Source organism: Mandrillus leucophaeus, unplaced genomic scaffold, assembly GCF_000951045.1.
Source record: "Mandrillus leucophaeus isolate KB7577 unplaced genomic scaffold, Mleu.le_1.0 Scaffold1067, whole genome shotgun sequence".
NCBI classification, from domain to species: domain Eukaryota; kingdom Metazoa; phylum Chordata; class Mammalia; order Primates; family Cercopithecidae; genus Mandrillus; species Mandrillus leucophaeus.
Window position 1 is genome coordinate 176,522 of NW_012098843.1, and position 12,708 is coordinate 189,229.

General features: G+C 35.7%; 1 protein-coding gene across 1 annotated transcript in view; it reads right to left on the reverse strand.

Annotated features, from left to right (window-relative positions):
• The window catches only part of TRMT11 (tRNA methyltransferase 11 homolog (S. cerevisiae)), a 74,137-nt gene that overhangs the window by 17,197 nt on the left and 44,232 nt on the right, over positions 1–12,708 (reverse strand). Inside the window, exon 12 of the mRNA XM_011984997.1 lies at positions 5,403–5,523. Within this exon, the coding sequence (XP_011840387.1) occupies positions 5,403–5,523 (121 nt within the window). The remainder of the gene's footprint in view (positions 1–5,402; positions 5,524–12,708) is intronic.

The window sequence follows — 12,708 nt, forward strand, 5'->3', positions numbered from 1 at the left end:
GTGAGACTCCATCTCAAAAATAAAAATAAAAAATAAAAAGAATATTTACTTTTTAATGTTGGCATATTCCAAAGGTAGAAATATGCTTCAGTAGAGAGGCAACAAGATGTAGAAAAAAGGACACAGAATTTCAAGTACAAAGAGGAGTTTTGGTCTCAACTCTGCCACTTAACTATTTAAGCAAACTGGGATAGTCCCAGGCTACTTTCTCATTTCTAAAATGGTGACATTAATAAAGTCAAGTGGATAGGGAAGTTTTGTAAACAATAATGCATTATAAAAGTGTTACTCATCATTCACTTGGCTTTCAGAATATATCAACAAGGAATAATGAAAAAACCTGGACCTTCTTATCAGGCAATTTCAAAATTTTAATACAGTTGTCAAGAATTTTCTTCTTTACTACTTATGTGCCATAAGCAAGTCTGAAAAGTATGGCCAATAATATAAAACTTCAAAATTTTATAAAATATAAATATTCCTTAGACAATTTTTGTTGTAACTTACATTTACACTTTTAAAATAGGAAAAGGGAGAATACTTTATAACAATATACCAAGTGGGCCAAAAGTTATACTGAAGTTAAACCTAACAAGTGACAAATCAAAAATGAAGAGACACAGTATACAAAACTGTAAAAATCTAAAACTAATAGTCTTGCATTGCCAAAATCAACAATGCTGAACAAGCCCAAGAATAATTTGTTAGACGTGTGTGAGAACTGTTTGACAATTTTATGTCACCACTTGCATTATAAAGGACTGAGATCTTGCTGCAATTATATACACTTCTCTCCACAGAAACAAAAGGTAGAAATGAAGTAATTAATTAAAAACCAAACATGATTAATTTAACATGACAAAGTATTTTCGGTTACAATAAACATCATACTAGTAAAAATTCACTAGTTAAATTTGATCTTATACAGGGAAGACCATTTCAAAAAATTACTTGCGGCTTTTCCTTGTTTTTTTTTTTTTTTTTTTTTTTTTTTAATCAATTTGAAAAGAAGAAAGTAAAATGATAAAAAGAAAACCCAACAAAAATGAGCATTGCCTTTACAGGTTTAAAAATACCAAAGGTGAGTACCCTCATTTATCATTTTAACATAGGACAAAAATCCTAAAAAGCCCAGTTTTCCTTGAGTCTCAAATAAATCTGCTTAGGGAAATATTATAAATCTGGGAAAAAATATCAGACTTTCTTAAACAAATAAAACTCAGTGGAAAGCAAGCATAAAAATTAGTCCACAATGGATCTTAATTTTTAAATTTTTCCATTAAAATAGAATGGCTGATTTATTATGCAGCTCCATGAATTATTAAAGAGTCTTCACAGCTTCGTCCTCCTAATTCTTTGGAATACTATTTATGTAGGCCACACAATAAAGAATGCTAATGCCATTTACTTTTCTTTCTAATATCATGACCTAAAACTGCAAAATCTATAAGTAATGCTTGCTTTTTACATGTATTACTCATGTGCCTGGCACATAAATGTTAGTTACTATTATATTACTAACTCGAATGATTCTATTAAATGCTATGATTTTTTTTTTTTTTTTTTTTGAGACGGAGTCTTGCTCTGTCGCCCAGGCTGGAGTGCAGTGGCCGGATCTCAGCTCACTGCAAGCTCCGCCTCCCGGGTTCACGCCATTCTCCTGCCTCAGCCTCCCGAGTAGCTGGGACTACAGGCGCCCACCACCGCGCCCGGCTAATTTTTTGTATTTTTTAGTAGAGACGGGGTTTCACCATGTTAGCCAGGATGGTCTCGATCTCCTGACCTCGTGATCCGCCCGTCTCGGCCTCCCAAAGTGCTGGGATTACAGGCTTGAGCCACCGCGCCTGGCCTTAAATGCTATGATTTCTAAGAGCTGTAATGTTACTATCTGAATTATCAAAATGCCTTACATCCTTTAAAATACCAAAAGACAAACATACACATGAGAAGTAAGTGACTAGGAGAGGAGAAAAAAAAGCATCCTCTAACATACAACAGATTCCTCTTATTCAATGTGATGGTCATTGGTAATCGTTAGTATAATGGAATGAATATTCTGTTCTACCCTAAAATTCATATGTTGAGTCCCTAACCCTCAATATGACTGTATTTGAAGACAGGGCCTTTAAGGAAGTAATTACACATAAATGAAATCTTAAAGGTGGGGCCTTAATCCAATAGGACTCTCATTCTTTTAAGAAGAGGAAGACAGATGAGACTGGAGGATGGCTTGAGCCCTGGAGTTTGAGGTTACAGTAAGGTATAATAGTACCACTGTATTCTAGTCTGGGTGATGGAGTGAGACACTGTCTAAATCCAAAACAAAAAGAAGAGGAAGAGACAATGGAAGTGCAGATGCACAAAGGAAAGGCCTTGTGAGAACAGCGAGACAGTGAACACCTGCAAGAAGCTAAGTCTGCTGACACCTTAATCTTGAATTTCCAGCCTCCAGAACTGTGAGAAAATAGATTTCTGTTAAGTCGCCCAGCCTGTGGTATTTGGTTATGGCAGCCCAAGCACACTAATACAATTAGCTAATTGGATAAATGAAATAAAAGCAGGAAGAAATTAAAATGCTTTGTAAACATATTAAACTTACTTTAACTTAAAAAACAATATTCATTTGTATATATTCATACAGAATCAAGACCTATAAAGAATTCTAGTTTTGGCTTCTATAAAATGATGCAAGACCTTACAAAGCAATCTGGGTGCAAAAACCTAGATTGCAGTTACTTTTTTCAAAGTCATTCCCAATTCAAGTCTTTTTTTTTAGCAACTCACTTTGTTCTTTCTAAAGCATTAACTTAGTTTTTACAGAAATTACAATTGTATTCTTACACAAATATTTCACTGGTCTAACCAGTATTTAAGTAGATTACATAATTACTGTAACAAATATAATTGGCATAAACAGCTCTGAGAATACCACAACAGATTCGTTAAACAAATAAATCAGCTGATAGAAGCAGAAGTACTGTATATAAATAGTAGAGATCAAGCGACTCACCAGCTGAAAGTATTCAACATACAACATATTATTGCATCAGGCAATAATTTATTAAATAATTTATTTTGTTGTTGTTGTTTGTTTGTTTTGAGACGGAGTCTCGCTCTGTCTCCAGGCTGGAGTGCAGTGACACAATCTCGGCTCACTGCAACCTCCACCTCCCGGTTCAAGCGATTCTCCTGCCTCAGCCTCCCAAGTCACTGGGACTACAGGTGTGTGCCACCATGCCCAGCTAATTTTTGTATTTTTAGTAGAGACAGGGTTTCACTATGTTGGCCAGGCTGGTCTCGTACGCCTGGCCTCATGATCCGCCCACCTCGGCCTCCCAAAGTGCTGGGATTACAGACGAGAGCCACTGCACCCGGCCCAGGCAGTGTGTTTTACAGAAGGAATGGCCAGTATTGGTTAATCGACAGGGTTTGAAATGGACGTTAGATAAGAGGGCTTCTACTGTATGCCCAAATAAATGTTACTCATTTAAAACTTTCATTCTGGAAGGCTGTAATGATGCCAATTTGGAAACTATTTATAGAATTTCTGAATCTGTAATGTTTTAAATGTTTAATGGTTTAATGGCAAATCATCATCCTTGAAATAGAATTTGATTTCCAAAAACAACTTTAAATCATTAGTCTGGTATAAAATAAGAGCAGCAAAGTCCAGTAAAATTATTTTAAGAAAAGCAAGGTGTTACTATAAAACAAAATAACCAATTAATAAAAAAAAAAAAAAAAAACTTCTTTAAAGGCAAATCTTAAAGGTAAGTTTCAAGAATATGCTGAAAAATTATGACAGAAATAGAATGAGTACAAAGATTCCACTCCAAGGATGTCATTTGAATATAAACTTCTAGTATTTTTGTTTTAAAAATGACTGCCGTACATTTTCATTTTAATTACACCACATATATCTATACATCCGTATGTTTATATGTAGATACACAGATACCTATATATACATATAGTAGATACCAATCAACTACTTATATAGATGTATAGGTTAGCTTTCTGAAATGCCCTGATATTGGAGCCTGATTACAGAAGATAGTTTATGTCACAATGAAAATTCTGAACATTTTTCAGTAATAAAAAAATATTTTGCATAAGGTAGTGACATAATGAATGCAGTGTTTTAGGAAGATGCATTTAACATATAAACTAGAGGTATGAAGGAGATCATTTAGGAGACTGCGAACATAAACCAGGTGTATGGTAATAAGGTCTAAATTAGAGACAGCAAATGGAAATAAAAAGGATGAAAACAATGATATAATATATGCAAAAGGCACCATACAAATATTAGTTTTCATTACTATGAAATAATCCGTAAGATAGAAACTACATAAAAACAAGTCAAATGCAGGCTACAGATGGGTGAAAATCTTCAGGCTGGAGCAGTGGCTCACGCCTGTAATCCCAGCACTTTGGGAGGCCAAAGCAGGCAGATCAAGAGCTCACGAGTTCAAGACCAGCCTGGCCAAGACCGTGAAACCCCCTCTCTACTAAAAATACAAAAAAAAAAAAAAATTAGCCAGGCATAGTGGCAGGCACCTGTAATCCCAGCTACTCAGGAGGCTGAGGCAGGAGAATCGCTTGAAACCAGAAGGTGGAGGATGCAGTGAGCCAAGATTGCCTGGGTGAAAGAGGGAAACTCCGTCTCAAAACAAAACAAAACAAAAAGTAAGGAAGAATCTTCACAGTACCACCTTTCTTCTGCTTACCCTAAAGGTCCAAAGCAAGAATGGGGGTCATTCAAGTTTCCAGTAAAATTAAGAGAGCTTTGGTTGTCAATCGACAGAAGTATAGCCCAAAGAGCTTTTGTAGATTTAATTAAGCTCCATTATGAGGCACTATTCATGTCAACTCTCGTCTGGGCATGAAATAACAAACGTTTCGTTCTTTCTTAAGCTTAAATGAATTTTGTATGTAAGAGAGAGAAAGAGAGACAGAGAATGTGTTGGGCCCTAACAAACTGGGGACATTTACTTTCTCTCTTTATTTATAAAGCAACATATTCTCTTCATTACAGTCTGCAATCAAGTAGGTTCTGCTTTTGGAGAAAAATGGTAACTAGGACATTGCTAATTAGATAACAGTTGTCTAAGAATGCTGTTTTATAACTGAGTTAGCAACAAGGATGTTAAATAAAGCCTGAGAAGTGAGGGTCAACGTCTATTTGAACTCTACTCAATGTCTATGTCTATATCCAGCTCCTACCCTTCAATCCCAAGTGGATGCACAAATCTCTTCAACTTCTGCCTCTTGCTAAATTCATCTGTAATTTTTAAAATATCACGGAATAACATTTCCAAACTCTATCACAGAAAAACTATTTAGAAACAACTACTTTTGATTCTTTCAGAATTTATCCCAAAAATACTAAAGCAATTTACCTCAAATTTCTGCACCTTTTCCATTGTGATCAAGCGCCTTGATGTGTGACTGGAAAGCTTCTGCTCGCAGTTGCTAATGAGTTTCAGGCAAGGGTGCCAAGGCACCATCTCTTCAGTGTACCTGAAGGAAGAACAGTTAACTGTTAGGAACACTCGCATGTGTGGCCCACAAAGAATCATGGGGATCGTCCAACGTAGTGTGAGATGTTCTTCCACTATGTGCTCTTTTTCCCCACATCTGCAAACTATCCACATGATCCATAACTATCCATAAGCAAAGTAGCTTAATTTTATCATATCCCAAAAATGTGGTTAAATGTTTTACCTGTAGAATAAGAGAGAAATATTGTAAGTACGTTTTGTTGAAGAACGCCAAACATTTAAACCACAGAAGTACAAGGTGATTCCACCCTACAGAACTCCATGAGAGTAGACAAAAATACACTCAAGAGCATCCCTTGACATTCACGAAAGACTGACCATCTACAGATTTTTATAAATCCCCAAAGTGTATAATCCACTACAGCATATACTTTCCCCTCTAAACTGAAGCGCCCTTGCAAAATTTTAATAACATCTTGAGACCTCTATTATGTTTGTACATATAGAATTAAAGTTATTTATAAAATTATTCAAATAAACTACAACTAAAATAAACGCTACAGATTACATCAGTCTTCTGGTCATATGAACCAGGAAATAAAACAAAAATATGCCAATGAGTGGTGGAGACTGCTGCTGTACAGCACATGTCCTACATGGATAAAGATGATGACAACATCCAGAAAGCAGGACAGTCAATAGCAGGAGTTCAGAATCTGGCATCTGACAGCTTAGCATAAATCTTGGCCAAAGAAATAGGTAACAGAGGTGGGAGAAACAGCTATGGAACAGAATGTGAAAGAACAGCAAAGGAGGGGATTCACTAGGCATGGGTACTTTTAAGAACACTGTGTTGCCAGGATTTCTGTTTCCTTTGCAATTTTTTACGCCTTTTTGGATGGTGTCTGCACACATTTATTATACAGGTAATCTTAAAGGTCTGATTCAAAATAGCAAAGGTGCTGATTAGTTTTTCATGTAAAGGACGACAATCTCAGCTACCTGTTTTAATGCATCAACACTGTTTTCCCCACTACTCTTTCATGAACTTTTCTAGGTCCCACTGACATTCAACGAGCTCTCCCTATTACCTCAATCATATGCTCAAACCCATCATCACCCACTTCCCAAGCATCATTCATAATGCACTTCACTTTATTATCAGTGGAAAGAATTATCTTGAAGTCATTCTCTGACTTCTTCCTAGAGCTTTCTGACAAGTAATGAGCACTTCAGATTTCACCTCATCTAGTAATTCTTTAATGTTCACTACATAGCCAGAAATGTTGTACTTCTTGTAACACTGACATCAAATTTTGACTCTTCATGCAATACATTTATGACATGAAAGAATACATTCTTTTTTTTCTTTTTCAGAGACAGGATCTTGCTCTGTTGCCCAGGCTGGAGTACAGTAGAAAGAATATATTCTACACCATGGGTGAGACTAAAATAATAAGTGCTAACAGAGAGAAGATATAGCCTTAAACTTACGCTTACAAACGTAGGATCTATAGATGCTGGAAACAGTATGTGTCAAACTAAGTAATATACTATTTTTTAAAGGAAAAAAATCTTTTACTTCCTGGTGGACTGACTTAAAGTATTTTTTTACTAAAGTGTCACTTAAATATGCACAAGCATAAATTCGATATAAATTCTTCATGCTTATATCCCTAATATAACTATAAAACCCAAAAAACAAATTTATCATTCCAATCCCAAAGTACAAAACCAATACAATTTTAATTAACATCTATGGCATGAATGATGCTGAACTGCTGAACTAAGTTGCTGCATTTGGTTTAACAGCAGAAAAACATATTTGCATGTTTCATATTATCTTTTCTGACTCAATCTTAATTCATTTTTAACAATTATTCTATTAATGAGCCAATCAATTTAATAATATACTCCCAAAGTATCATACTAAAAAGATTTAAAACAGCAGTTAAAAAAGTATTCAGCTGGGTGTGGTGGCTCATACCTGTAATCCTAGAGCTTTGGGAGGCCAAGGCGGGTGGATCACCTGAGGTCAGAAGTTCGAGACCAGCCTGGCCAATATGGTGAAACCCCGTCTCTGCTAAAAATACAAAATTACCCATGCATGGTGGCACATGCCTGTAATCCCAGCTACTTGGGAGGCTGAAGCAGCAGAATCACTCAAACCTGGGAGGTGGAGGTTGTAGTGAGCCAAGATCACACCACTGCACTCTAGCCTGGGCAACAAGAGCGAAACTCTGTCTCAAAATAAAATAAAATAAAATAAAATAAAAAATAAAATAATTCACTGTATATTTACCAATATATTTCATTCCAGTGGAATGCTGGCAAATGGTTAAGTAGAAGGCATAAATCTGTATTTTGCCTGGGCCATTACGACAGTACCAAATCCTATCTTAACTCCCCGTTTTTATTAATATCCCCCTACAATCCAAGTTATCTATTTAAAAGCTAAATCATCCTTAATAGGTAAATCTACAGAGATTGACAACTGGTGCCAGAGGTGGTAATTGCTAATGTCCATGGGGTACTTCTCGGGGGTGAAGAAAATGTTCTGGAATTACCTAGTGGTGACAATCGCACAACTTTGTGGATAAACTAAAACCATGAAGCCATATACGTTAAGAGGGTGAGTTTCATGGTATGCAAATTCTATTTCATTTTTTTTTAAAAAAACCAAAAATAATTGTGTACATAGGCCCCTAGATTTTCCGCGAATCAATTTTGACTGTCACTCATTTTCCTGTGAATCTTCATGCTTCAACTACTTTCCAAATGTCACTAGAATTTCAGCTTCCATTTGAGAAACAGATTTTGCAAAGATTGAACATTTACTAAAAACAGCTTAAAAATCAGTTCTTCCAATGCAAATCAAAACCACAATGAGATACCATCTCACACCAGTTAGAATGGCAATCATTAAAAAGTCAGGAAACAACAGGTGCTGGAGAGGATGTGGAGAAATAGGAACACTTTTACACTGTTGGTGGGATTGTAAATTAGTTCAACCATTATGGAAAACAGTATGGCGATTCCTCAAGGATCTAGAACTAGATGTACCATATGACCCAGCCATCCCATTACTGGGGATATACCCAAAGGATTATAAATCATGCTGCTATAAAGACACATGCACACATATGTTTATTGCGGCACTATTCACAATAGCAAAGACTTGGAATCAACCCAAATGTCCATCAGTGACAGATTGGATTAAGAAAATGTGGCACATATACACCATGGAATACTATGCAGCCATAAAAAAGGATGAGTTTGTGTCCTTTGTAGGGACATGGATGCAGCTGGAAACCATCATTCTTAGCAAACTATCACAAGAACAGAAAACCAAACACCGCATGTTCTCACTCATAGATGGGAATTGAACAATGAGATCACTTGGACTCGGGAAGGGGAACATCACACACCCGGGCCTATCATGGGGAGGGGGAAGGGGGGAGGGATTGCATTGGGAGTTATACCTGATGTAAATGACGAGTTGATGGGTGCTGACGAGTTGATGGGTGCAGCACACCAACATGGCACAAGTATACATATGTAACAAACCTGCACGTTATGTACATGTACCCGAGAACTTAAAGTATAATAATAATAATAAATAAATTTAAAAAAGAAAAAAAAGAAAAAAAAATCACTTCTTCCTCTTTCCTAAGAGATGAAAAACATGTTCTCTTCACTGATTATAGGCACTGCAAAGTTCAACTTACTACAATCAAAATTTATCTCCCAGTCCTACTTTGGGGCACATTATTAGCTTCTCACCTTTTCAAAAATTTTTAATTAATGAATTAAAATTATATACATGGGGGGTACTATGTGCAATTTTAATATAAGTATGTCATCATATCAGCACTAACACTAGCAGCTGGATTTCTATAAAGGTCATCTTTTATAAAGAAACACTATTTCTAATCACTTCAGGAGTTATCTGTGTACAATGAAATTAGATAAAGCTAAATGGATATACGGAGCCTGGGCAAACAGCTACACTCACTCAGTAGCACACTGACTCCTATGACATCAAACATACCTGGATTGTACGTGTACACACTGGATTGACGCCCTATACACATGATTGTAACACAGATAATCTGGGTCATTTGTAAGTAGTCAAAATTGTAAATAAACTCACAAATACCAACAGTCTACAGTAATTTTATGTGTTAAGTCTCTATAAGCAGTAAAAACAAGCTACTATGAGAGCGCAGAGGAAGGACTGATTAATTCTGCTGAGAAGTATCTGAGAAAGTGTCACAGAAGTGTTGACAATTAAGCCAGGCCTAGAAAAATGACTAGAATTTTACCAGTTGAGGAAAGAAGAAAGGGCATCTCAAACAGTAGGGTCAGAATAGACAAAGGTGAAAAGACATAAAATGCACAGAGTATCTTGATGCTGGCAAAAAATCTGATATACTGCAGTAGGGAGAGTCTAGACTAGAAGGAAAAAGAACAGCAGAAGTTTCTGAGTAGCAGTTTCTTTATTGCAATTTAAATTGTCAAACACTGAGAAAATCCTTTTCAATCATTAGCTCTCACAATTTTCCATATACAACTAAGCTTTTAGGCAGTATTTTGCTTTTATGTCTTATACTTTTCTATCAATCCTGGATTAAAATAATACCTGAACTTGGTTATAATGTGTAACTTGAATCATATAACAGGGTTTGGCTGAGAGTAAATTAATTCAGTAATAGAACTAACAGCCTACATCCACCACACCAAAAATACAAAAGTCTTAAAATTAAACTACACTAAGGTACAACTGTAAATTGAATTCCTTTTTATTCCTGGTCTAATATAAAGCTACATTTTCAATGTAACATAGTTAAACTAATTCTAAACTGCTTAATTCAGAAGAATATTATTTCAAACTTTTACAGGTGACTTTAGACTCAAATTCATCTTGATACTGTGTTATTTTCAAAACAGTAAAGAATTTTCAAAAGAGTAAAGACCTTGAATATGAAAACAGTTCATTTTTCTCGCATAAACGCAATACAAATTTGGTTCACTATTAATAATTAATAAGATCACTTTAGGCTTAAAGAGAGAAGACACTATTGAGATCTAATAATGAACATCAGGGGATCTGAAAATAACTCTCTCCAGGGGCCAGAAACTCAGGGAAATAAATGCCACCATAGTCTTTCCACGTGTGTTAGCCCCATAACTAGAAGAAATCTATCCATTGATAAAACATTGATAAAACATCTAAGACAAAAAAAAAAAAATCACTAAAACATGTCTCCCTTTTCCCTTTCTAAAACATCACTTTGGTTATATGTATTTGGAAATCTTCCCTCGTCTAAAATTACTACAATAGAGAAGTCATTGAAGAAATATCCAGTGGCCACTTTTTAAAGTCTTTAGAAATACATTCAGTTTAAAGAACCTCCAATATTACTTTTTATAAAGGAATAAAAGAACTCCAGAATAAATTCTTAACCACATATGATTTCAATTATAATTAAATCATAAACTACAGAACAGTGAACAGTCAGATATGCTAAAAAGGAAGGAATTACATAAAAAACTACTGAGGATATTTCAAAAGGACAGAAGAGCCAGCTCAAAGAAACTCCCTCTGGTCAAATCTGTGACAATTTGAGCAACAAAATACTACTACTAATAAATTACAACCCAATGAATAATACAGGAATCCATGACTCCATACCACTATAAATAATTAATGAAGTAAATGGGGCAGAAAGAAAAGCTCTTTCTTACAGAATACCAACTTCCAAATGCAGAAGAAATTATGGAATAGAAGAATCATTTGGCAACTACCACAGCAGTGGCTGTCAACAATGGAGTCATCAATCTGAGTAGTGGTTTGATGAAAAACAAGATATTCATGTAATCTTGTTATTTCCCCATAAAATACAAATCAAAGAAGAAAATGATGATTCAGAGAGGAGAAATCTGTCAGAAAAGAGCCTGACCAGACAATCAAAGTTAACGTTACCAGGAGGAGTAGCTTTGTATGCCCTATGATGTGCTGCAAAGATCATGTCTGCGGTATTCCTACCAAGAAAGCATGACCTCAGTCTGGTCATAGAATAAATATCAGATGGCCCCGGCTGAGAGTCAATCCTCAGAAAATAAGCCAGGTCTTCTACAAAACTTCCAAGGATACAAAAGATATGGAAAGACAGAAAATATTCTGGACCAGAGAAGACCAAAAAAGATAGGATAGATGATTACAGTACAGTTTCCTACGTGGATTGCAACTGGTAAAATTTGAATGGGGTCTATGATCTGGGTGGAATACTGTTATCAATGCTAACTTCCAGACTTGGAGGGTTGATCATGGTTGGATAGGAATGTTCTTGTTTCTGAAAAATACAATGACATATATAGAGGTAAGAGGGCACCATACCAATGACTTCTCAAATGGTTTCAAAAAGATTAGTGGTAACAGATACGTGCAGGAGTCAGGGGAGGTAGATATATGTTAATATTGGGAAAATCTGGATAAGGGTAGAGATGGGAGTTTTCTGTATTGTATTTGAAACTTCTGTAAGTTTGAAATTATTTCACAGTAATTTTTTTTTTTTTTACTTTTAGCCCTACAACTTGAATTAAACAAAAAGCAAGTAGCTTGTTGCTGGAATTCAGTTTGTCTAAGGTAGGAACCCTTTCTACAAAGACATGAACAAATATAGTCCTATCTGAAAATATTAATAAAACTTCACCTATCATTTCATGTACTAAGTATAGGAGATGTGGCAGGATGTTGAATTAAGTGAATACAGCACTGGGAATAAGGAAACAAATTAGCCAGCTGGCTTTTAATTTTATATAGATCATTTCACTCCTTGGAATTAAGTTTCCTCATTTCTAAAACAGGTTAAATGAGATTACCATTAGCAACAAAACAAACTCAGTGTTAAGGGGTCTGGGTACAAATGTATTCTCTTATCAGCTGATAATGAAATGCATAACTAAACTGAGGCCATGGTAGTTTTAAATACAGAATTTGTAAAACAAACAAGAAGAAATAGCTGAAGGTCCCAAATGCTGAGGGACTACCGATCTTTGTAGAAAAAGACAGTTACCACTGTATAATTATGTATAGTAAATATAGGAATTGGCCGGACACAGTGGCTCATGCCTATAATCCTTTGGGAGGCCAAGGTGGGTGGATCACTTCAGGTCAGGAGTTCAAGACCAGCCTGGCCAA